The 22,230-nt window shown below is 46.9% G+C and overlaps 1 protein-coding gene across 2 annotated transcripts; it reads left to right on the forward strand.

Moving 5' to 3' along the window:
- Window positions 1-69: 69 nt before the first annotated feature.
- Window positions 70-19,069, forward strand: NSDHL (NAD(P) dependent steroid dehydrogenase-like). Of its 2 annotated transcripts, none has more exons than XM_012930740.3 (8): window positions 70-123; window positions 4,810-4,921; window positions 6,575-6,733; window positions 12,455-12,601; window positions 14,082-14,210; window positions 16,588-16,730; window positions 17,869-17,971; window positions 18,653-19,069. In XM_012930740.3, the coding sequence occupies exons 2-8, from the start codon at window positions 4,850-4,852 to the stop codon at window positions 18,992-18,994; spliced, it is 1,095 nt and encodes a 364-aa protein (XP_012786194.2). In that variant the 5' UTR covers window positions 70-123; window positions 4,810-4,849; the 3' UTR covers window positions 18,995-19,069. The 2 variants fall into 2 exon arrangements, with proteins under 2 accessions (XP_012786194.2, XP_012786193.2); XM_012930739.3 differs by lacking the exon at window positions 70-123 and adding an exon at window positions 452-474.
- The last annotated feature ends 3,161 nt before the right edge of the window (window positions 19,070-22,230 follow it).

Consider the following 22,230-nt stretch of genomic DNA (forward strand, 5'->3'; position numbering starts at 1 on the left):
GAAGCTCTGCTGATCCTCGGCTCACTAGGCGGGGAGAAGAGGGTGCGGACTTTGTCGGGCTGAGTTTGGTCCGTGCTGGTGGTGGGTTCAGAGGCCGACCGTGGGACGCCAGCGGAAAGCAAGGTAAGAATTGTCGCCTTGCTTTTGGATGCTAGCCGCTGATGTCTGCGACTGGGCAGGGCGGGTGAGCGAAGGAGTAAGGCAGGAGGACTGGGTGGGGACGGTTTCTGAACTAGCCTAACCTGGGCTAGGAACAGCGTTGTCAGAGAGACCCTAGGAGACTGTGACCTGCCTGTGGCAGCGGGAACTATACTCATTGGATAGTTGAGACCACGGCAAGGCAGGGGCATGCTGAAGGACGTCACAAAGCGTGTGACAGCTGGCACATAGACTTACTCTTTGAGAGTATCACTGGGACAGCACTCCCGGCTTGAAGCAGATGAATGCAGTACGCCGCAGGAGCAGCCCAGGACGGTGAGTCAGGGTCCTTTGACAGCGGACTTTTAAAGACGCGATACTTGTCTCATAGCCCACTTTCCTTATTTGGTACCTAAACAGCCAGGCAGCCAGGGAGGAGAACTTCGAGCCAAAACATCCTTGTGTGAAAAGTCACAGGAGTTCTGGAAGAAGGATTCCCAGGGTAACAGCTGAACTGGAAGTGTGGGAGCAGAGCTGGAGGATCGCGATGGACCCTCCTGGCAGACTGTGCGTGGCTCAGTCTTCCCACCTCTCCTCCAGCATTGACACTGGTTTAAGGAGGCAGAGAACAGAGCAGAAACTCCCTAGAACACCTGGAGTTGAACAGTCTCTCCTTACCCTCTTGCTCTTTGAAAGTGGGAAACTGGGTTCAAAACGTTATGTTCAGATTTCAGCCTTTCCCTGCCTCCCTATCTAGCCTCTAAGTCTGATCAGTTCTGCCCATTACAAACCGTTCCTTTTGTCTTTGCCCGCCCAATTGCTCCTCCTTCAAATCTGGCATTCATCATTCACCTTCCGTGTAGTACTGGGAAGACATCCCACCGTGGTCTCACATCCTGCCATGGTATGCCCTCTCTGTTCCCCAAAATGTTCCCCTTTCCCCTGGCTCCCACCAGGATGTGCCTCGAACTTTTGCACCTGCTGTATACTCTTTCCACTGGTCCTGCATCGCTTCTTCTTGCTAGTCTTTGTTCTGCTTTTTCGCTGAGGCCACCTGAAGCACCCTATTTGGTACTGCCCTCTCAGTACACACTGTGCTCTCGTCTACCTTGTTTGCTGCCACTCCACTAGAAAGCACACTTCCCAAGGGCAGGCGTCGGTGTTTTCATCACTGCGGGTGCTTCAGAGCTGGAGCACAGAGTGGCGTGCTTGATGACTGGTGAGAAGGCTCCTGTGCCCCCAAGTGAAAAGCTGCCATGAACAGCTCTGGTCAGCTCAACCACTGCCCTTAAACCTGCAGAGGCTGTCCACATCTCGGCTAGAGTAACATTTTTTATCGTAACGCTCACCTCTGCCTACCACTTCCGGTGGCACACAGTCGCTGCTTGTTTTGGACTTTGCTTCCAGTCTTGCTTCAGACTTGGCTGTAGCACAGTTTTGTCACAGTTAGCAGAATGTGCTGGCTCTGTGGCGCCGCCTCCTCCCCAGCTGACTCGGCGGCCGCACTGGCGCTCAGCACTCCTTCTGAACACCGAAATGCACGCTGGCTTCTTGCTGCTGTGTCTCCTGCAGCTTCTGCCTGGCAGTGGCTGAAATCTGGGGTGCTAAACGAGGAAATGAACAAATGAATGGATGAATGAGGTGACACTCGGTTGTTCCTGTAGCATTTTCCTTCCTCTCCCCTAGCCCAGTGACTTGTTTGAGCCTCGCAGCAGCTCTGACACAGACACAGGACGGATGCTGTTCTGAGCATCTGCAGGCTCACGGCCTAGTGGGCCAAGCTGGGAGTGAGAACAAGCGTCCTCATGTGCTCAGTGTTAGGACAGCAGCTCAACATTCCTGGGAAGAGGTGAAAGGCTTCACTGACGGGGCAGTGGAGCCAGGCCTCGAGGGAGGAGGAGCTCACTGTGGACAAGGGCCAGAAGGTGTTCCAGCCGGAGGGAGCAGTATGTGCTAACCTCACAGGCATGCTGAGGAGCTTCCAGGTGGTCTGCCGCCAGTTCACACTAGCACATGGCTGGTCTGAAAGAACAAGGTGGAGCTGCATTGCCCCGGCATATTAAGGGCTAAACTGAGGCCTCAGTGATTTGATCCTGTGTGTTTTATCTCCATTATTGCATCTGTGACTTCTCAAAGAGATACCTTACTTAGGTTTCTATAGGACACCTGCTCTGCAGTGTTTTCTCAAAGAAATGTATCCATGATGGAACTATGTGTCTGTATCAGGCAATTCCTACAGTCTTGTGCAGGCTTGATTCCTGACACCAGGAACCCAACAAAACATCTGAGAAATGTTACTTTGCTTTCCCTGCTTAGCCAAACACCACAGCTTGGGTGATTTGGGGGAAGTACATCTTGCTTGGTGTCTGTGAGCTTTTCCCTGCTTAGGTCCAAGTTGTCTGTTCACAGCCCAAAATGATAAGCTTTTGATGGCTACATCCTGGCTTCCAGCACAGCACTACATGGAAACAGGGTTGCACAACCTCTTCCAATATAAAGAAGCTATGTTTTTTAGAAGGAGGGAGCAACCTTATCCCTCAGTGTCTGCTTTGGAATCGACAGAAGACCCCTTGCTTGGTTCTCTAGCACTGAGTAGGTGCAAACTTGCCCCAGGTGAAAGAAAGAGGAGACAGGGCTCACCCAGTTCTCTGTTCATCAAATCCTGTTAGCAAGCCTCTTCCTCCCATCAAACGTGGAATGGGAGCTTGGGTTTCACCGGTAGAGCATGGCATAATATTCCAGTGTACACAGTAGGTACACATATGAATTTTTACTGCAGCTTACCATGCTAAAAGAAAATGACTTGAAGAGGCTTTGGATGTGTGAATCTTAACAATCCACCAGCCCCTACAATATTGCTCTTTGTAGTCTTCGTTTCAGTAGTTCAGAGCTAGTCTTCTGTACATAGAAAATGTACCATCTTAACTCTTTTTAGGTGAGTAGTTCAGTGGCATTAAGCACATTGACACTGTTTCACAGCCATCTGTCTCCAGAAGTCGTCATCATTCCCAACTGAAACTCTGTCCCCATTAAGCACTAACTCCCCACCCCTCGCCTAGCCCTAACACCCACCGTTCCATTGTTTCCATGAATTTGCCTCCGTGGTGAGTTCAGTCCCTCTGTGCCTGGTTTATTTCACTGAACGTAACTTCCTTTGGAGGGACAGGGGGTTGGTGCAGCAGTGAACCACACCCCCTGTCACAGTGCCTGGGTTTGAGTCCTGGCTGTACTCCTTTCTTTTGTTGTAAAGATCTATTTATTTGAAAGTAGAGTTACAGAGATAGGGAAGGAGAGACAGAGTTTTTCAGTCTGCTGATTCACTCCTCAGGTGATCACAAAAGCTAGGTCTGGGCCAAGCTGAAGCCAGGAACCAGAAACTTCTTTGGGGTCCATCACATGGGTGGCAGGAAGGAGCCTGAGGATTGGATCATCTTGCACTGCTTTCGCAGGGTCATTAGCAGGGAGCTGGATCAGACGCACAGCAGCTGGGAGTTGAACTGGTACCTTGTGGGCTGCCTGTACCGCAGTTGGCGGCTTAACTTAGTCACAGCACCAACATTGACTGCACCCCCAGTTGCAGCTTCTTGCCGGTGCACACACCCTGGGAGGCAGCGGGTGATGGCTCAAGTACTTGGGTCCCTGTCCCCTCTGCAATAGACTTGGACCGAGTGCAAGGCTCCTGACTTCAGCCTGGCCCTTCCCTGCCTGTTGTGGACATTTAGAGAATGAACCATGAAAGACTGATTTCTCTCTCTCTCTCTCTCTCTCTCTCTCTCTCTCTCTCTCTCTCTCTCTCTCTCTCCTTCTCTGCATTTCTTCCTTTTAAATGAAATGATAACAGATTTTTACAAATATCCGTGAGGGTCATCCATATGGTCACACATGTCGAAATATTCTTCCTAAGTTAAATAATATTCCACTGTGCAAATGGACCCTACTTTTTATCTGTCTAGTCATCTATCATGGGGCATTTGGGTTGTATTACCTTGTTGGTTAAAGCAAATGAAACTGCTATATACATAAATGCACAAATATCTGTTTAAGAAATTGCTTTCAATTTGGAGGGGGAAGAGAGAGATATATGCCCAAAAACTGAAAGTGAAATTGCTGGATTATAGGGTAAGTCTATATTGAATTTATTTTAAAATCAGAGCTGTAGTCAGAGAGGGAGTGCAGGATGGCTGTCACTTAACTCAGCAGGAGAGTGCTGTGTTGTTACACTCTGCTCATCCCACGTCATTATCCTGGGGATGAGCATAACATGCATTTCACTGCTGCAAAGAAAAGTGACTGGAACAGATTTACAAAGCTCACGAGTTGGCCAGAAGTGGAGTTCGGGACTTCCTAGGCCTGTGCCCTGCCACCACGTATGTGGGACCACAAGAAAAATTGATAGTAGTTGAAAGAGTAGGGATAACGGAATGCAACAAAGGATATACATGTTGAAATGGGTGAATTAAGGTTGTTTGCCTGACTGCCCTTTCTGCCTCTAATCCAAGAATCTGGTGAGTTATAGTCCCAGCAGTGCCCCTTTCTAAGAGAGCAGTCTACATCACAGAAGTAGCTGTGTGCTGTTTGAGTAGGGAATGGCATCCACCTAGATCGCTACCAGCTAAATACATGTTGGGTTATACCTCATTCATGTTTCTCTCTACACATGTATTTCCCAAGAGAAAATTTGGTTGCCAGCACCACCACATTTTCAGCTAAAATGGAGCAAGAAGCCAGTGACCCCTTGAAAGACCTGGACACCCAGACACAGTTGACAGAGGATGTTTCCAAAGTAAGTACTGAAATAAAAAGATGTCTGTCCAAAATCAGGTAGGAGCAGTGTCAGCTGCTCACTGCCATTTACCTGTGCACTAAAGCCTACTGTTCTAGCACATGCAGCTATTGTCACACGGGGATCTCGGAGATAGCATGTCCATAGGTCACCTCACTCACCCATCTGGCAGGACCTGTCTGCTGGGTGCTTTGCTTTGCCCTCATGTGGCCTCCAGAGGGCAATCATCTCTCAGAGAGTAATTGTGGCAACTGCAAGACCCATGAGCCCTACGTAGTGTGGTGAGTCTCAAAGGGAACTTGAAGGAATTCTTAAGCCCAGCCGTGGTCAGGCCTCTAGGAGGTTCTGATTCACTTCTAATGAACATCACCCTTCAAAAACGTAATCATAACAAGGCAAAATGTGTTCATAAGGAATCTTAATAAAGACCCTCAAGAGGCTCCCATGGGCTGTCACATCATCCTGTTTCAGGAGCAGAGCTCTGTGGTTGAAGCTCCTTGTCATCTGTGGTCCACAATTTCTATAAATTAGGCTCTTAATGACACTCAACAGCACCCCCCCAAATCTAGATTCCAGTGGTTATAACGAACAGCCATTGTCATCTAGTTTTACATTTTTTTGGATTCTTCAAACTAAGAATTCAGTATTGTGGATTTTTTTCAAGACAGGAACACATGTTAAGGGCTGCCACTAAAGCCTTACTCCTCTGGTAATATTGCCCGTTGCTCTTCTCAATGACTGACTTTATAGGAAGTAAAAGTTCTAAATTTAAGCTACTCAAATAAGTGGATACTTTTGTCTGAAGTTGCATATCTACATTCTGCATAAGAATGCTCCTGACAAAGGCACTTATTACCAAAGCCAAATGTTGGAAACAAAAATAGTGACCAAAAGACAGGGAGGGAAGAAAAGAGAGAGTTCCCACCCCTTAATTCTCTTCCCCAAATGCCAGCAACAATGGGCCTGCGCAGGCCAAAGCCAAGAGATGGGATGTGAGTCTGGATCTCCCACATGGATGGCAGAGACCCAACTATTTGGGCCCTTACCTGCTGCTTCCCAGGGTGTACGTTAGAAAGAGGTTGATATGAGGAACAGACTGACTCCATCAAGACAGTCTTAGATGGCCAGGTTGAGGCAGGAAGGGCTTTGTTGGTGAGCCCAGAGTACATGATCAGGGAGGAAACAGCATTGGCATTGTCCAGTAAGTCTGAGACTGCTGGTGACGTCAGGCACGGGCTTTCAAATGGTGCTGTTTTTGTTTTGACTTAGAGAAGTGCCCAAGAATTAGATGTTGATGTTGCAAGTGGGAAAGCACCACATTCCTGTGCTTTTGAAGACTGTACAGTTTTGATTGTAGACCATTTCATTTTCTTTCACCAAATAATTCAAAGCATAGCTCTTGTCCTGGAATCCAATCAGTCAATCCCAGCGTAGTTGGCTATCTCTCTCCCAGGTAAGAAGGTTGCACTGGTGACTGAATACTAGGATTCTGTTATAGAAATGGGAGTATTATATTGCCAATGTGGCTCGGAAAGTTTTCAGCAAAAAGCAGTATCTGCCAGTGCAGGGCCCCTTGACATGTTAAGTGTGGGATCTTCACAGCTTCCAGTTCTCACATTTCTGGTCTTGTCCACCATTCCTCTCTTCCTGCAGGCCAAGAAATGCACAGTGATTGGCGGCTCTGGATTCCTGGGGCAGCACATGGTGGAACAGCTACTGAAAAGGGGCTATACTGTCAATGTTTTTGATATCCGCCAAGGATTTGATAATCCCCAGGTGCAGTTTTTTCTGGGTGACCTCTGCAGCCAACAGGTAATGGATTGTGCAGCCTTGCTGATTACCGAAAGGCCCCAGAAGAGAAACCATGATACTTCTTATGTTCAGAAGTCAGCTAAGTTGTTTGAAAAAAACAATGCTTTATCTTGAAATTTTTTAATATTATATCAAAGAGGGACTGGCATTGTGACGTAGCAGCTTGAGCATCTACGTGCTGTGCTGGCATCACACACAGGCCCCAGTGCAACACCCAGCTATTCCACTCTTTCTTTCTGGCTCCAAGCTGATGTGCCCTCGAAAGCAGCTGTATATGGCCCAGAAGACCTGGACAAGGCTCCTGGCTCCTGGCTTCAGCCTGGCTCATCCCCAGCTGTTGCAGCCATTGGGGAATAGGCTGACAGATGACAGAGCTCTCTGTCTCTCCCTCCCTCTCTTCTCTATAACTCTGCCTTTCAAATGAATAAAAAAATAAATATTTTTTTAAAAGACATTGTGGTAAAGAACTGAACAGCCTCCACATCCTTATTCCTAGTCGGAGAGCTTTAAGTTCTGTGTTGCAGCTGCTCAGTTCTGCTGCAGTAATGTAGGAGCAGCCATGGTAAGTGTTTAAAGGAACAGATGTGGCTATATGTCAGTCAAACTTACCACAGAAGTTTTACCAAGAAGGTTTTGGGGGATGCAGTGTTCCAACTGCTGTGCCAAGACATTTACTCAAAAAGACAAGGGCTGGACCACAAGACATTTGTTTAAAAAAAAAAATATTTGTTTTTATTTGAAAAGCAGAATTACAGAGAGAGAAAAGGAGACAGAGAGAGAGCTCTTCTGTCCCCTGGCTGGCTGCCCAATCCGAAGCCTCCGGGTCTCCCGCACGGGTGCAGGGTCCAAGGCTTTGGGCCGTCCTCCACTGCTTTCCTAGGCCACAAGCAGGGAGCTGGAGGGGAAGTGGAGCAGCCAGGATACAGACTGGTGCCCATATGGGATCCTGGCATGTGCAAGGCTAGCACTTTAGCCACTAAGCTACCATGCCGTGCCCCTATTCTTTTTTTTTTTTAATTGAGCTAGAATTCATGTGCCATACATTTTATATGTTTAAAGTGTACAGTTCAGATAACCTCAAAGTTGTATAATTGTTCCGCATTCTTTAATTCCAGAAGATTGTCATTGCCTGTAAAGGAAATCCTGTTTTCGATTCCCTGTTCTTCTTACCCCAAAGCCCTGGAAAGCACTCAACTGCTTTCTGTCTCTGAATTTGCCTGTTAGTGACATTTCGTAACAATAGAATCATATAATAGGTTACACATAATCTAATTTCTTTCACTTAGCACAACATTTGCAAGTGTCATGCATGTTGTAAATGTGTTAGTATTTGGAATTGTATTACATGCTGCCAAATTTTTCGGCCCAGCTGCTCTGTCAGTCTTACATTCCCATCAGCAGTGAGACAGAATCCCCACAGCTCCACGGCCTTGCTAATATTGGGCATAATTAGGTTATTTGGTGTTACCATTCTGAAGAGTATAAAATGGTACCTGGACGATGTTCCGAATTATGTTCCCCCTCACCTCCAAGCGGGTGACTAGCATTAGTGTTTCCTCCTGTGTGCCACTGGCCTGTTTTTCTTTGTGGTTGCCTTGTTTTCCTTCTTGATCGGTTTGGTGTGCAAATCCCTGGTATGTCACATATGTTGCACAGGAATTCCCTGAGCCTGTCAGGTCCTTCTTGTTCATGGCTTTGGTGGCATTTGCCTTGCAGTTGTTTTTTTTTCTTGGAATTCTTAGGACATTACTTCTCTGCAAAGTCACAGATATTTTCTTTCCCCGTTGCTCACATCTCAGACTGTGAGAATAGGGTAAAAGCCTTCCTTACTCATCATCATCACTTCCAGACTGTTCTTTCTCTTTTACTCTGGCCTGTGCCCCTTCAAACTTTGAAGGCAATACCAACAAATCCCTTCTTATGGGAGCCATCCACAACCACCTGAGTGCCATAGTAGGTGACTCCACTTAATTCCTTAGTGTTTTCAGCCCCTGGCTAATATCAGCTTTGTTTACAACACTTGTGGCATGATTGTCAGCATTCGTGTAGATACAATCCTTTACTTCCCCTTTGCTTGCCCTCCTCACAGTCAGCACTCTTGGCCTCCGCTCCTTTCGTTTCCTAGACCGTTGTCATCACCAGTAGCTGTTCCGAGTGTCGCGTTCTCTCCTTCCCGCACAAGCGCCAGTTCTATCATTCTACCCAGACATCTAGCCGGTTGCTTATTGCTCACTCCTTGGTGTCACCACTGCTTTTGCCTCCCTGGTCCCCTAGTTCTTATGCTCTACTTTATAGAGCAATGTTAACTTTCATAAATGTAAGGCCCAGCATGATGATTCAATTAGCTAATTGCCTCCAAGCACCAACAATCCCATATGGGTGTCGGTTCATGTTCCACCTGTTCTTTCCCATCCAGCTCCCTGATTGTGGTCTGGGAAAGCAAGGGAGTATGGCCCAAAGCCTTGGACCCTTGCACCTGCATGGGAGAAATGAAGAGACTCCAGGCTCCTGGCTTCTAGCTCCTAGCTCATGGCTTCAGATCAGCTTAGCTCCAGCCATCGTCTGGGAAGTGAACCAGTTGATGGAGGGTGTTTTTTCTCTATCTCTTCCTCTTTCTGTAACTCTGCCTTCCAATAAAAATATTTTTTTAAAAACGTTTGTAAGTATAAAAGGCAGCTAGAATTGGAGTGTCACCATTTGGCAACTTATAAATTAATAAATGTTCCAGGCAAGGACCATCAATGAGTTCTGAAATTAGTTGATATAATTGTCACCCACAAATTGCTTATAGATTACAAAAGGTAAAAGGCCTTTTCAGTGACCAAGTGGTCCAGCTTAATATGAGCAACAGTGGAACAAATTTGTGCCTCCTGAGATATGGACATGACATCACAGATACAGTATTCGTGCCAAAATAATGTAGCCAGTATCAGTTGTGAGGAAACAAACAAATCCAAATTAAGAAATGGTCTGTAAACTAACTGAACTAACCCCCTGAAAAAAATGAAAAAGCACTGTTAAAAGAAAGGAAACACAAAGAATTGTTGCAGAAGAAGCAGCAACCAGGTGGCCCAGCAGTTAAGACGCCTGTACCTCTCCTCTCAGAGTGCCTGGCTTCGAGTTCCAGCTCTGCTTCCAGTTGCGCTCAGCGCTGCTGCGTGTCCTGCGAAGCAGCAATGCTGACTCAAGTACTGAGGTCTCTTCCGACCACAGGAAGAATTAGGAATTCTTCCAACCATAGCAACACCTGGGTTGAGATACCAGTTCCTGACTATGCCCAACTGTTGCAAGTATTTGGAGAACGAACCATCCAGTGATGGGAACACTCTGTCTCTCTACCTCTCAAATAAATAAAAAGATATATTTTTAAATGATTTATGTATTATTTTTATTGGAAAGTTAGGTTTACAGAAAGAAGAAGATACAGAGAGAAAGATACTCCATCTGCTGGTTCACTCCCCACGTGGTGACAATGGCAGGAGTTGAGCTGATCTGAAGCCAGGAACCAGGAGCTTCTTCCAGGTCTCCCACACGGGTGCAGGGTCCCAAGGCTTTGGGCCGTCCTCCACTGCTTTCCCAGCCCACAAGGAGGGAGCTGGATGGGAAGTGGAGCTGCCGAGATTAGAACACACACACACACATATATATATACACTATATACACACACACACACACACATATATATATATATACACTATATATATATATATATATTGGGAACTAAATATGAAGGTACTTCAATAAAGTTTTGGAAAGTGAAATTAAAAGGTAAATATATTTTGATGCAAAAAAATTGAACTCTATGCAGTTTTTTAATAGCATGCATTTTCATTAGTTTTTTGAAGGCCTCTCATATATATACATGGGTGTCAATTTTTTGCACCGAAACTGCATATCTTTTAATTTCATTTTTCCACAAATGCTTTTTTTTTAAGGATTTATTTATTTTTTTTATTAGAAAGGCAGATATACAGAGAGGAGGAGAGGCAGAGAGGAAGATCTTCCATCCGTTGATTCACTCCCCAAGCAGCCACAACAGCCGGAGCTGAGCCAGTCCAAAGCCAGGAGCCAGGAGCTCCTCCAGGTCCCCCATGTGGGTGCAGGGTCCCAAGGCTTTGGGCCGTCCTCCACTGCTTTCCCAGGCCACAAGCAGGGAACTGGATGGGAAGTGGAGCTGCCGGGATTAGAACCGGCGCCCATATGGGATCCTGGCATGTGCAAGGCAAGGACTTTAACTGCTATGCTATCACGCTGGGCCCTCCAAAAATGCTTTGAACTGCGCTTGTGAAATGTGTGCTCCATGACTACATCCTAGATGTTGGGCAGCATCTCATCTTGGACTACCTGGTTTGAATCCTAGCTCTGCTTCCAATCCTGCTTCTTCGTGATGTGCATCCTGGGAGGCAGTAATGAAGGCTCCAGTGTCTGGGCCCCTGGCAGCCACATGCATGAGACGCAGCATGAGTTGCAGGCTTCTGTCTTCGGAGTACTCCAAGCCTGCAGGCATCTAGAGAGTCAAACAGTGTCTTTTCCCCTATTCCACCCCATATCCCTCTTTGCCTCACAAACAAAATTTAGAAAAATTTAAAACTTAAAATGGTTATAAATGATGTAATGTGGATAATTGAGGAAATTTGAAAATAGGACGCTCTCATCCAATAATTATTCTTTTAGAATTCCTGAGTGTGAACATTGTTTCCTGGTTATTCATGATAATATATTTGTGCTTCGGAAATGCCTGATAAAGAGTTTAGAACCAAAGTGGCTTCTAAACAGAATCACTGGTGTATAGAGAGAGAGAAAGGGAAAGTGGAGAGATGCCCATTGGCGACTCTAGGCAAGTCAGTCATGGTCGTCTTACTTTCGGTGACAACCATGAATTATAACTAGATCCCGTTACTGCATTAATATTTAGCAAAATGGTGACATGCTGTCATTCTCTTCATTTAGTACCTCAAATGTTTGTACCATACATACATTTTATATGATTCTTTCTCTGTTGACCAGTTTCTTTAAAAAGCTCTATGTCCTCACTCGTGATCAAAGTGTTCCCTTTTTCTCCAGTGGGAACTTCCTTATATTGACTCTTGAGTCACTTGAACAGGACCACAGTAGTCTAGGGAGCTTTCTTCCTTCCTTCTGGCATGACAAAGCATTCCTGGTCCTATCTGGTGTCTTTTGTGGCTGAAAACTGCAGTCAGCATTTTTGGCAGGAGCTCCGATTCCTTTTGGCAGTAAATTAAATATGCCTGTTTGTAAATCTTCAGGCTGCTGTGTCATATCTAAGCTAACAGTGAGAATACAGCTAGACATGGCTATTTCCAGTGTCTTTCATGGTTGTGGCACTTGGGTCACATGGTTCATAACCTGTATCTGTAGGCTTGCCTTCCCAGAGAATTTCATCCCCATCCCCGCCCCAGGTATCCCACATACCTACAGCCCGGCAGTCTGCCCGGATCCCACATATTTGTCAGGCCCCAAACTCCCTTTTTATTGGGGACTTATTAAGAGAGCGGGGGAGCAATTAAAGGAACAACTTAGTTTCTAGCCTGTGTACCTCTGTGTTACTGGAGTCTTTTGCAGGAATGTGTTTCCGTGTCACTTGAAGAATTATGAAAAGGCAAGAAGGCCTACAAGCCACACTTTGTAGGAAAGTGAGAATGTGAGAAAACCAGCGTCCTGTTCAAAGCCAGAGTGATGATTTTGTCTTTGCTTTTCCAGGACCTGTACCCAGCTCTGAAAGGTGTAAACACCGTTTTCCACTGCGCATCACCCCCACCGTCCAGTAACAACAAGGAACTCTTCTATATGGTGAATTACCTTGGCACCAAGAATGTCATTGAAGCTTGCAGAGAGGCTGGAGTTCAGGTAGGGAGAAAACCGGAGTGAGTGCTGTCAGGAACACGTGCCGGGTGGGGAGCGGGGCAGCTGGCGCTCCTTGTTGCCTTCCTGGATGGCTAGGGTTGCTTCTCTGAGTTCCTGAAGGGCCACTTGCTGGGCCCCTGGGCTTGTCCTATTCTCTGTACACATGGATCACAGGAGGCTCTGAAGGGTTTATTAGTCTGATTAAAAAGTTGCAGGGTTCAGGTATTGCTTATGTTTATTACTATGATAAAGTTATATATCACACAAAATTTACTATTTTACTCATTTTTTAAAGATTTAATTATTTTTATTGGAAAAGCAGATTTATAGAGAGGAGAAAGGAGGATCTTCCATCCGCTGATTCACTCCCCAAATGGCCACAATGACCAGAGCTGAGCCGACCTGAAGCCAGGATCCAGGAGCTTCTTCCGGGTCTCCCGCACAGGTGCAGGGTCCCAAGGCTTTGAGCCATCCTCGACTGCTTTCCCAGGCCACAAGCAGGGAGCTGGAAGGGAAGTGGAGCAGCCGGGACATGAACTAGCTCCCATTTGAGGTCCCAGCATAAGCAAGGCAAGGACCCCAGCGACTAGGCTACCTCACTAAGCCCCTGTTTACTCATTTTTAGTGTATGGCTCAGTGACATTAAACTGTTCACATCGTTTTGCAGCCATCACCACCACCTGTGTCAAGATCTTTTTCTTCATCCCAAACTGAAACTCTATCCCTAGTAAACAGCCTCCCTCAGCCCCTGGTACCCACCTTCCCTCTCTATCTCATTGAATTTGACTCCTTCAGGAGGACAACATTTCTTCAGAATTATTCTACTATGGGCCCAGTGTGAAGGCTCGGTGGCTAAATCCTCCACCTTGCACACACTGGGATCTCAAATGGGTGCTGGTTCTAATCCCGGCAGCTCCACTTCCCATCCAGCTCCCTGCTTGTGGCCTGGAAAGGCAGTCAAGCCTGCATGGGAGACCCAGAAGAGGTTCCTGGTTCCTGGCTTCAGATTGTCTCAGGTCCAGCAGTTGTGGCCACTTGGGGAGTGAACCAGCAGACAGAAGATCTTTCTCTGTGTCTCTCCTTTTCTCTGTAAATCTCCTTTTCCAATAAAAATAAATAAATCCTTAAAAAGAAGAATTATTCTATTCTCATAAGTACTCTACCAGCGCATGCTATGTGAGCTGTTCTTTCTCCTTGGAGAATCACCGCCATAGCGAAATACTATGAAAGGTTCTTCTTCCCCAGAGATGCAGTGAGATTTTTTTGTAAGTGTTTTAGAATGTGAGACTATAATGTGTCTGGAGGTCACACAGCTACAAAAGATGGTTGTCTTGGGATTATTTTAAGATGGTGTGTCACCAAGTGATTTGTGCAATGCCTTATATGGGAAGCTGCTGGCGAGATGCCGTCTCATTCTCTTTCATAGCTGATTGTTGGTCAACTGGGATAGCAGTAATTCCAGACTCTTGTCTTCCCCTGCCAGAAACTCATCTTAACCAGCAGTGCCAGTGTCAGCTTTGAAGGTATCGACATAAAGAATGGAACTGAAGACCTCCCTTATGCCATGAAACCCATAGATTACTACACCGAGACTAAGATCTTACAGGAGAGAGTACGTACCTTACAACTAATCAATTGGGTGGCTATCGTAAGGGTATATAGTCTTTTTTTAAAGTTTGTTTTCACTGGAAAGTCAGATTTACAGAGAGAAGGAGAGACAAAGAGAAAGGTCTTCCATCTGCAGGTTTACTCCTCGAGTAGGTGAAGCCAGGAGCCAGAAACTTCTTCCAGGTCTCCCATGCAGGTCGCAGGGTCCCAAGGCTTTGGGCTCTTCTTTACTGCTTTCCCACACCACAAACAGGGAGTTGGAAGGCAAGTGGAGCAGCCAGGACATGAACTGGTACCCGTATAGGATCCCAGCGGTTGAAAGATGAGGACTTTAGCCACTAGGCTGCCATGCCAGACCTAGGGTATATATTTTTAAGAAAACTATTTGTAAAAAAAATAAGAACTCAGTGAGGCAAAATACTACTCTGAATATTTTCCAGGAACTGCCCTGCCTAAACACTACAGTGGTCCCAGAAGGTAGGCGCTAGTACAGTTATTGCAGATGAGGACACTGAAGTTTGTGTTCATGGCCTGTGTGTCTGAACTGCCTGCCATACGGACTCACTTGCAGGCTGTGGACATCAGAAACTAGGGGCAATTTCTGATGGTTCCCAGTGTGTAGCCACTACTCTGACTGAACATAACTTCCTAACAGTACTCTTGCCTTCTCTAATTTAAAAAAATAAGCAACAGAAGGATCTGGCTTTGCTTCACGGAAAAATCCTTTTCCACTTAGCAAACCAGCATCCTCAAGGGGCACCTGAGTTTTGGGTGGCTTTGGATTCACCAGCAGTCTGGGTGGAGTAGTAACCACTGTGCGTCCAGGCTGTCGGAGTTCTGGTGACCCTGCTGGCCGCTGGCTCCAAGAACAGACTGTTGATACGCCAGGGTCTACCTGAGCTACAGACAACTTGCTTTACCTAGGCTGCTATGAGCTTTACGCACCCAGGTGTTTGCAGCACACTGTGCCAGCTTAGGTCTCTCGGCCAGTTCAAAGTAGACTGGAGCTTAGCACGCAACTGGCTGCCTGTGCTGTTGCCTATGTCTTCAACTCAGAAGGTCCAGCAGAACTGCTCCATAGGACATGAGGGCCTCTGAATACCAGGGAGTGGAGGCCTGACCTTTACAAGCTAGAATTGAGTCTCCTGCTATGCTATCCTACTTCTCGGAGCTCCCACTTACTCAGATTAGCCCCAAGGAACAGCAGAGCTTTCTCTGGGCCCTGCAAGAATTTTAGTCACCTCAAGACCCTGTGCAACCTCATCCAAGGTGCCTGCGAACCCTTTAGATCCAGAAGTTCCAAGTGAACCTGTGGCTCAGACTGTATGTATCTCAGTTTTAATGACTTGTAAGTGCACAACTGGAAATTGACAGTGCCTATAAATGACTGCAGACTCCAACAGTAATTCACCAGTAGTCTCCTTTCAGCCAAGATCAACAGCTGCTTTTGGCTTCATTCTGATCATTGACATTGTTACTGATAATGAGCCAAAGGTGACACTGATCTAGGAATTGACCAGTAGCTTAAAATTGCTAGAACAAAACATGCACAAGCATTTTGACACCCTGGAGAAGAAGCCCCTGGTCATATGATACAGCAGTTAATGATCCATGTACAGGTACTGAAGCAGTCAACTTGAGTCATCTTGTCTAATCAGGTTAGGTACCATTATGATTTATGCTTCTTGTCTTTAGTGAAAATATAATCAGTGCTTCAGGAAGTTTTGTTTATTTTGTTTTACTGTAGAGACAATGACTGTTTTTCTTTTAAGTTATATGTCACTTACTGATCAGGAGACATTCTAAAAGATGCATCATTGACAATTTTGTCACCATACATACATCATAGAGAACTGTTGCACGAAATAAGGCAGCTACAACATAGCTTGGTGATGTAACATTACATATGGGACCACTGTGGTCCATGTTGTGCAGCTTGTAGCTACGCTTGGAGTTCCTGCGTACTGCTGTGGCATATGCTTTGGCAGCGGCAGCCCCACTGAAGGCTCATGACTAACTGACCAACCTGCAAACTTCAGCTCTTTCACCCAGACTTCAGCCAAGGCACAACTTCTGGCTGCACTTACATGTTTAGATTTTGAATCCAAGCCCTAGGCTTTCTACTTGAGCTGTCTGGTTTTCACGCAGCTGTCTCTCCTGCATTTGCAGATTGTGGAGGATGGGTGAGACAGAGAGGTGGCTGAGAATTATGCCAGTGGCTGATGTGGGTTGCAGCCCAAAGCAAAATGCTGTCCAGTGGCTTGCACGTCAACAGAGCGCATCACTCTATCCCCTGGAGGAGTGCGCTGCCAGTGAGGGACTGTCGTGGCTCAGATCCAGGAGTCTGCATTGAGCACACTCCTTCTGTTTCTCTTCTGCAGGCAGTTTTGGATGCCAATGATCCTGAGAGGAATTTCTTAACCATAGCCATCCGCCCTCATGGCATTTTCGGCCCCAGGGATCCCCAGTTGGTCCCCATCCTCGTTGATGCAGCCAGGAATGGAAAGATGAAGTTTATGATTGGGTAGGTTCATCCCGTCTGCTCTTCTCCACACCTCCCTGATTGGTGGAGAGCAGATTCATTCATATTCATGGAGCAGCTTTTTTCCTTGTTTCTTATGTGACTATTTTGTATATACATCTGCTGTAATGAAATACCCGAGACGAGGTCATTCATAAACAACAGAAATGTATAGCTTCCAGTTCTGGGCCATGGTGCCAGTGCATTTGGTGTCCAGTGAGGGCCCACTCCTTTTAGATCCTACCTGCATGTGGCCTCAAGTAGTACAAGGGGTAAGCGTTCCTGCGAGTCTCTGATACAATAATGTCAATCTTATTGAGGGGCTCATGAATCACCTGTTGATGCAGAGCCCTCACTTCTTAATTCCAACAAATTAAGAATTAGCATTATAACATATAAATGCGGGCCAGAGAGGTACAAACAATGTAAACTATAGCAGTGACCTCTGCTGCCCTCTGAATTTATTTCCCAGGGTTGTCATAAAAAATCAACACAAACTTAGTGCCTAAAAATAACAAGTTGTTCAGGAGGCCAGAAGTCCAAAATGAAGCTGTTGGCAGTGTTTGTGTCTTCTAGGGTATGAGGGAGAGTCTGTGACCCTGGGCATCCCTTGCTTATTGATGCATTGCTCCTGTCTCTGCCTCTAGGTTCACAAACTGTATTCAAATTTTCCTCTTCATGAAAGGATACCAGTCAGGTTGCGTTAAGGGCCCAACCCACTACAGTAACACTCCAATTTAATTCCATCTGCAGTGATCCCATTTCCAAATACGGTCACACTCATTAGTTCTAAAGGCGCAGGAGTTTGGGGAAGACACTGTCAGCCACACTACACCCTCTCAGCTAAACTGGGAAACTATCTGTGTCCTTGTGGGCCACACTCACGTGATAGGGGTGGGCCAGAGCACCAAGCCTTCAGATTCATTGGTCCTTAAAGTACTGCACTACCTTGAATGCCCCAAGAGTTGCAGCTAGTGCATGTTTTTAGCTACTGCAGTCATCCAAGTGTGCCAGAGGCACAGCCAAGGCAGGTGGTAACCACCATGCAGGGAGTATCTCAGATACAAAGGCTTGGGGGTGCCCTTGACCCAACGTTCAGGGGCTTGTAGCATGGACTAACCCATTCCTTGTGCATGTGCAGAAATGGGAAGAACTTGGTGGACTTCACCTTTGTTGAGAATGTGGTCCATGGACACATTCTGGCTGCAGAACACCTCTCCAAGGATGCGACCCTTGGTGGGCAGGTAAGGTGCCTGCCTCGTCCAGCCCCTTCATGTTTGCTTTTATTCTTGTTTTTTCTCCCTGGCATGGGATTGGCTTTTGCCCTGGTGCCCTGGTGTCATGGTAGAACCACTTTAGGGCCCCCTTGGGCAGAGGTTAATGTCCTCTTGGAGCAAATACATATCATGCCAGATCACATGATTTGGGCAACCCAAATCGGAGAGCTGACTAGCTTAATTGTCTTTTATTATGCCAGACCTCCACTGCATCCAAGATAAAATTAGTTTTATCTATCATGATTGTCAATTCATAAATTAATAAATGCAGCTTCCTGAGTGCAGTATCAGCTTCACTTAAAGCTCTGGCCAATGGGTGCAGCTTTCATCACCCTCCCTCTCTGCCCCTTAATGCAGCCGCTTGCCAGGGCTGGAATCACGTCCCAGGAAACACTGTGACAGTTGAACATGTGAGGATGTAGTCTGCATGGGCTTAATGTACACCTCAGGGTTGGGCTGGCCTGCAAAAGAGCTTGGCTTCTGTAGGTAAGGAGGCACAGAGTGGCCAGTGATTTCCCCAGGTAGGAGTCCTACACTGCACAAGCTGCCTGGGATTGAGTTCCAAGTTCCAAGTGCTGGGTGCCCGCCACACCCCGACCCCTACCCCACAGCTGGCGAGGTGTTCCTAACATCTTGTTCTCTTACCAGGCCTTTCACATTACCAACGACGAGCCCATCCCTTTCTGGACTTTCCTGTCCCGCATCCTGATAGGCCTCAACTATGAGGCCCCCAAGTACCACATTCCCTACTGGGTGGCCTACTACTTGGCCCTCCTCATGGCACTGCTCGTGATGCTCATCAGTCCCGTTGTCCGACTGCAGCCCACATTCACCCCGATGCGTGTTGCACTGGCTGGCACATTCCACTACTACAGCTGTGAGAAAGCCAAAAAGGCTCTGGGCTATCAGCCCTTGGTCGCCATGGACGACGCTGTGCAGAAGACGGTGGAGAGCTTCCTGCACCTGCGCAGAAGCAAGGGAGGGGCCTAAAACTGAGCTCTCACAAAGCGTCCCCTGCCCAGTAACTCTTCCAGGCAGGCCAATGAACTCACGTCTTCCAAATCAGTGCTGCGTGTGTGTGTGACTCCTTGCGGTGGTTTGACAAAAGCCCATGAGCCCCCTCTGGGGGAAAAAACTGACTATGAGGGCGGCCAAAGCAGGACACATGCCTTCCTTCCTGGTTTTCAATCTCCTAAACAGGCAGCTTCATAGTCTACTGTTTTCTTCTCATTCTTTCTCTCTCTTTTCTGAGTTTCTTAGCACAGAGACCACTGTAAAGTCACCCATTTCATTTCAGTATCTTTTTAGCTAGTTAAGGAAGCCGTAGGGTAGAGACAACTCATGCCATTTGAGGTTAGGTAACCCAGTTTATTTCCATGCAAACCAGTGTTAGCTTAGAAACCACTAGACGATTGAAGAAATTGGATCCTAACACCTGGGTGAGACATCACATACTGACACAATTCAGAGCGAAGCTTTTTTTTTAATCAAATTTAAATAACTGTGATCCCCTCTAATCCCTGGGGAGTGGAATTCCTGTCACTTCTTTCTAAACTTTCCTACTGGTATGCCCATCTCCACACCAGTTTCCCTTTATCAGTGGTCCTAGTATTATTGTTTAGTGACAAGGTAAGGATGTGACCCAGTTACATACTCTGTTAGACATTTAGTTCCTTTCCCAATGTGGGACCTCAAGCTGGTTGACAGTGACCAGAGACAACAGGCCTCCTGATCCCCTCTAGAGTTGAGGCTACAGAATGGGGTGATGGCCTGCCCTTTGCATGTATGCACTGCTGTCCAGTCTCCAAAGCATAGAGCACATGGAACAGTCCAGTTTTCTGCGCTTTCTGGTGATAGCTAGATGTCTTCTTGGACTAATTGAAATTTAATTTTCAAGAGTTCTTTTTCTCTGCCTCTGTGCAAAGAAAGGGAAGCACCTTTGAAAATTACAGTAAAATGGAGGTATTACACAAGCCATATAATATGTGGTGGAGGAATACAAGGGTACTTCAAGATAATGGAAAATAGAATGAAAAGTAAGTTCATTTTGGTACAAAAAATTGAAATGCATGCACATGAAGAGGATTTTTGCTTTGTTTTTAAAGATCTATTTGTATTGCAAAGTCAGATATACAGAGAGGAGGAGAGATAGAGAGGAAGATCTTCCATCTGATGATTCCCCAAGCAGCCGCAATGGCCAATGCTGCACCGATCCGATACCAGGAGCCAGGAGCTTCTTCTGGGTGTCCCACGCAAGTTCAGGGTCCCAAGGCTTTGAGCCTTCCTCGACTGCTTTCCCAGCCCACAAGCAGGGAGCTGGATGGGAAATGGAGCTGCCGGGATTAGAACCGGCACCCGTATGGGATCCCGGCACGTTCAAGGTGAGGACTTTAGCCGCTAGGCCACCAAGGTGGGCCCTGTTCTGTTTTTTAAAGAATTAGAATCAGTCCCAGTGGCATGGCCTAGCGGCTAAAGTCCTTGCCCTGAACGCGCCAGGATCCCATATGGGCACCAGTTCTAATCCCAGCAGCTCCACTTCCCATCCAGCTCCCTGCTTGTGGCCTGGGAAAGCAGTCGAGGACGGCCCAAAAGCCTTGGGTTCCTGCACCTGCGTGGGAGACCTGGAGGAGGTTCCAGGTTCCTGGCTTCAGATCGGCGCAGCACCGGCCGTTGCGCTCCCTTGGGGAGTGAATCATCGGATGGAACATCTTCCTCTCTGTCTCTCCTCCTCTCTATATACCTGCCTTTCCAATAAAAATAAATAAATCTTTTAAAAAAAATAATTAGAATCAGAGTTGCAGAAAGAGAGAGCTCCTACATCCATTGGTTCGTTCCCTGGATGGCCGCAATGGCCGCATTGAGTCAGGCTGAAGCAAAGAATTTGATCCAGGTGTTGCACAGGGGAAGCAAGGGCCAGAATGTCTGCTGCTTTAGCCAGGCCATTCGCAGGGAACATGAACTTGTACCTGCATGGGATACTCGTGTCAAGCGCAGCAGCTTTACCTGCTAAACCATGACACCAGCCCCATGTATGAGGAATTTTTAAAAATATAGGAAATACATGTTCTAAAAACATTTCATGAACCTCAAAATGTCTTACACTTCCTTTTCTTTTTAAATTTACCTTTGCATTTCATTTTCCACAAACATTTTGAAGTAGTACTCACTCTTACCTCTGCCTGAGGGGCAAGAGGGAGGTGATCTTTTTCCCTAAGGCACTCGGGTAATGGAGTTAGCCCTTCACAAGTCCCTGAAGTAGCACGCAGCAATGACACATGTCAAAAGGAATGGATACTGCTTCGTGAGGACAGGTGACGCTGAGGAAGCGCAGGCCCCTAGTTGGCAGTTCAAGCCCAGGAGTCAGCCTCCTGGTGAATTGCCTGTAGTACCTTAAGCAGTAACGTGTTACATCTTTACCGCCATGTAAAATAATGGTATGCCCCACAGCCACTGTTAGGGCTTAGGCTTGTGGGAAAAAGGAGCACCTGCTTGATTTGGAGTGCTGGAAAGGGGCAAGCAGAAGTGGGAAGTCGGGCAGACAGATGATGGTATGGGAGGCATGGATGCCCAGCCGCTAAGAGCTGCTTTGTAGACCTGGGAAATGAGTGACGACTCAAGTAGTGGAGGACAAGGAACTCCTGGCCATCCTACCTGCAGCCTTGGAGTGCAGACAGGAAGTACCAGAGGCCCAAGCAGTGACAGGGCAGTGCAACAGAAATGAAGCTGTAAATGGAAGTACTGCAAAGAGTTAGAACTCAGCCCAGAAAGATGTGCGCTTAGGGACTAAGAAAGAGTACTTTTCTAAGAAAGCTGGAAAGAGCTGAGGGCAGTTTGGTCCCTTGACTGTCGTCATGGTTTTCTGAGGGCAAAACTGCTAGCAGCTATTTGGCAAAAGGTGTTCTTTTGTTGAACTCCAGATTGTCCTGTCCTGCTGCCTTCTCCTTCTTCAGTCCCATTTCGCTCACTCATTCAATGCACATGTACGTTTTGGGTGCCCTCCTGAGCTTCAGCGGTGACTCAGACACAGCCCCTGCTCACCTGATGCTATGCCGATCCGAAGCCAGGATCCAGGAACTTTTCCAGGTCTCCCACATGGGTGCAGGAACCCAAGGCTTTTGGGCCGTCCTCCACTGCTTTCCCAGGCCACAAGCAGGGACCCCAAATATCAAAACATCCAGAACTTCCCAGAATAGAGGGTTTGGAGTGCTGTGGCCTCATACGTGTGG

Source organism: Ochotona princeps, chromosome X (genome assembly GCF_030435755.1).
Source record: "Ochotona princeps isolate mOchPri1 chromosome X, mOchPri1.hap1, whole genome shotgun sequence".
Classification (NCBI taxonomy): Eukaryota; Metazoa; Chordata; class Mammalia; order Lagomorpha; family Ochotonidae; genus Ochotona; species Ochotona princeps.

What these genes read in the sequence shown, in the direction of transcription:
- NSDHL (XM_012930740.3), top strand. Translation starts at nt 4,850, where the DNA reads ATGGAGCAAGAAGCCAGTGACCCCTTGAAAGACCTGGACACCCAGACA. An exon ending in GTGACCTCTGCAGCCAACAG is followed by an intron (nt 6,734 to 12,454) that starts GTAATGGATTGT and finishes TTGCTTTTCCAG; the next exon opens with GACCTGTACCCAGCTCTGAA. An exon ending in ATGCGACCCTTGGTGGGCAG is followed by an intron (nt 17,972 to 18,652) that starts GTAAGGTGCCTG and finishes TTCTCTTACCAG; the next exon opens with GCCTTTCACATTACCAACGA.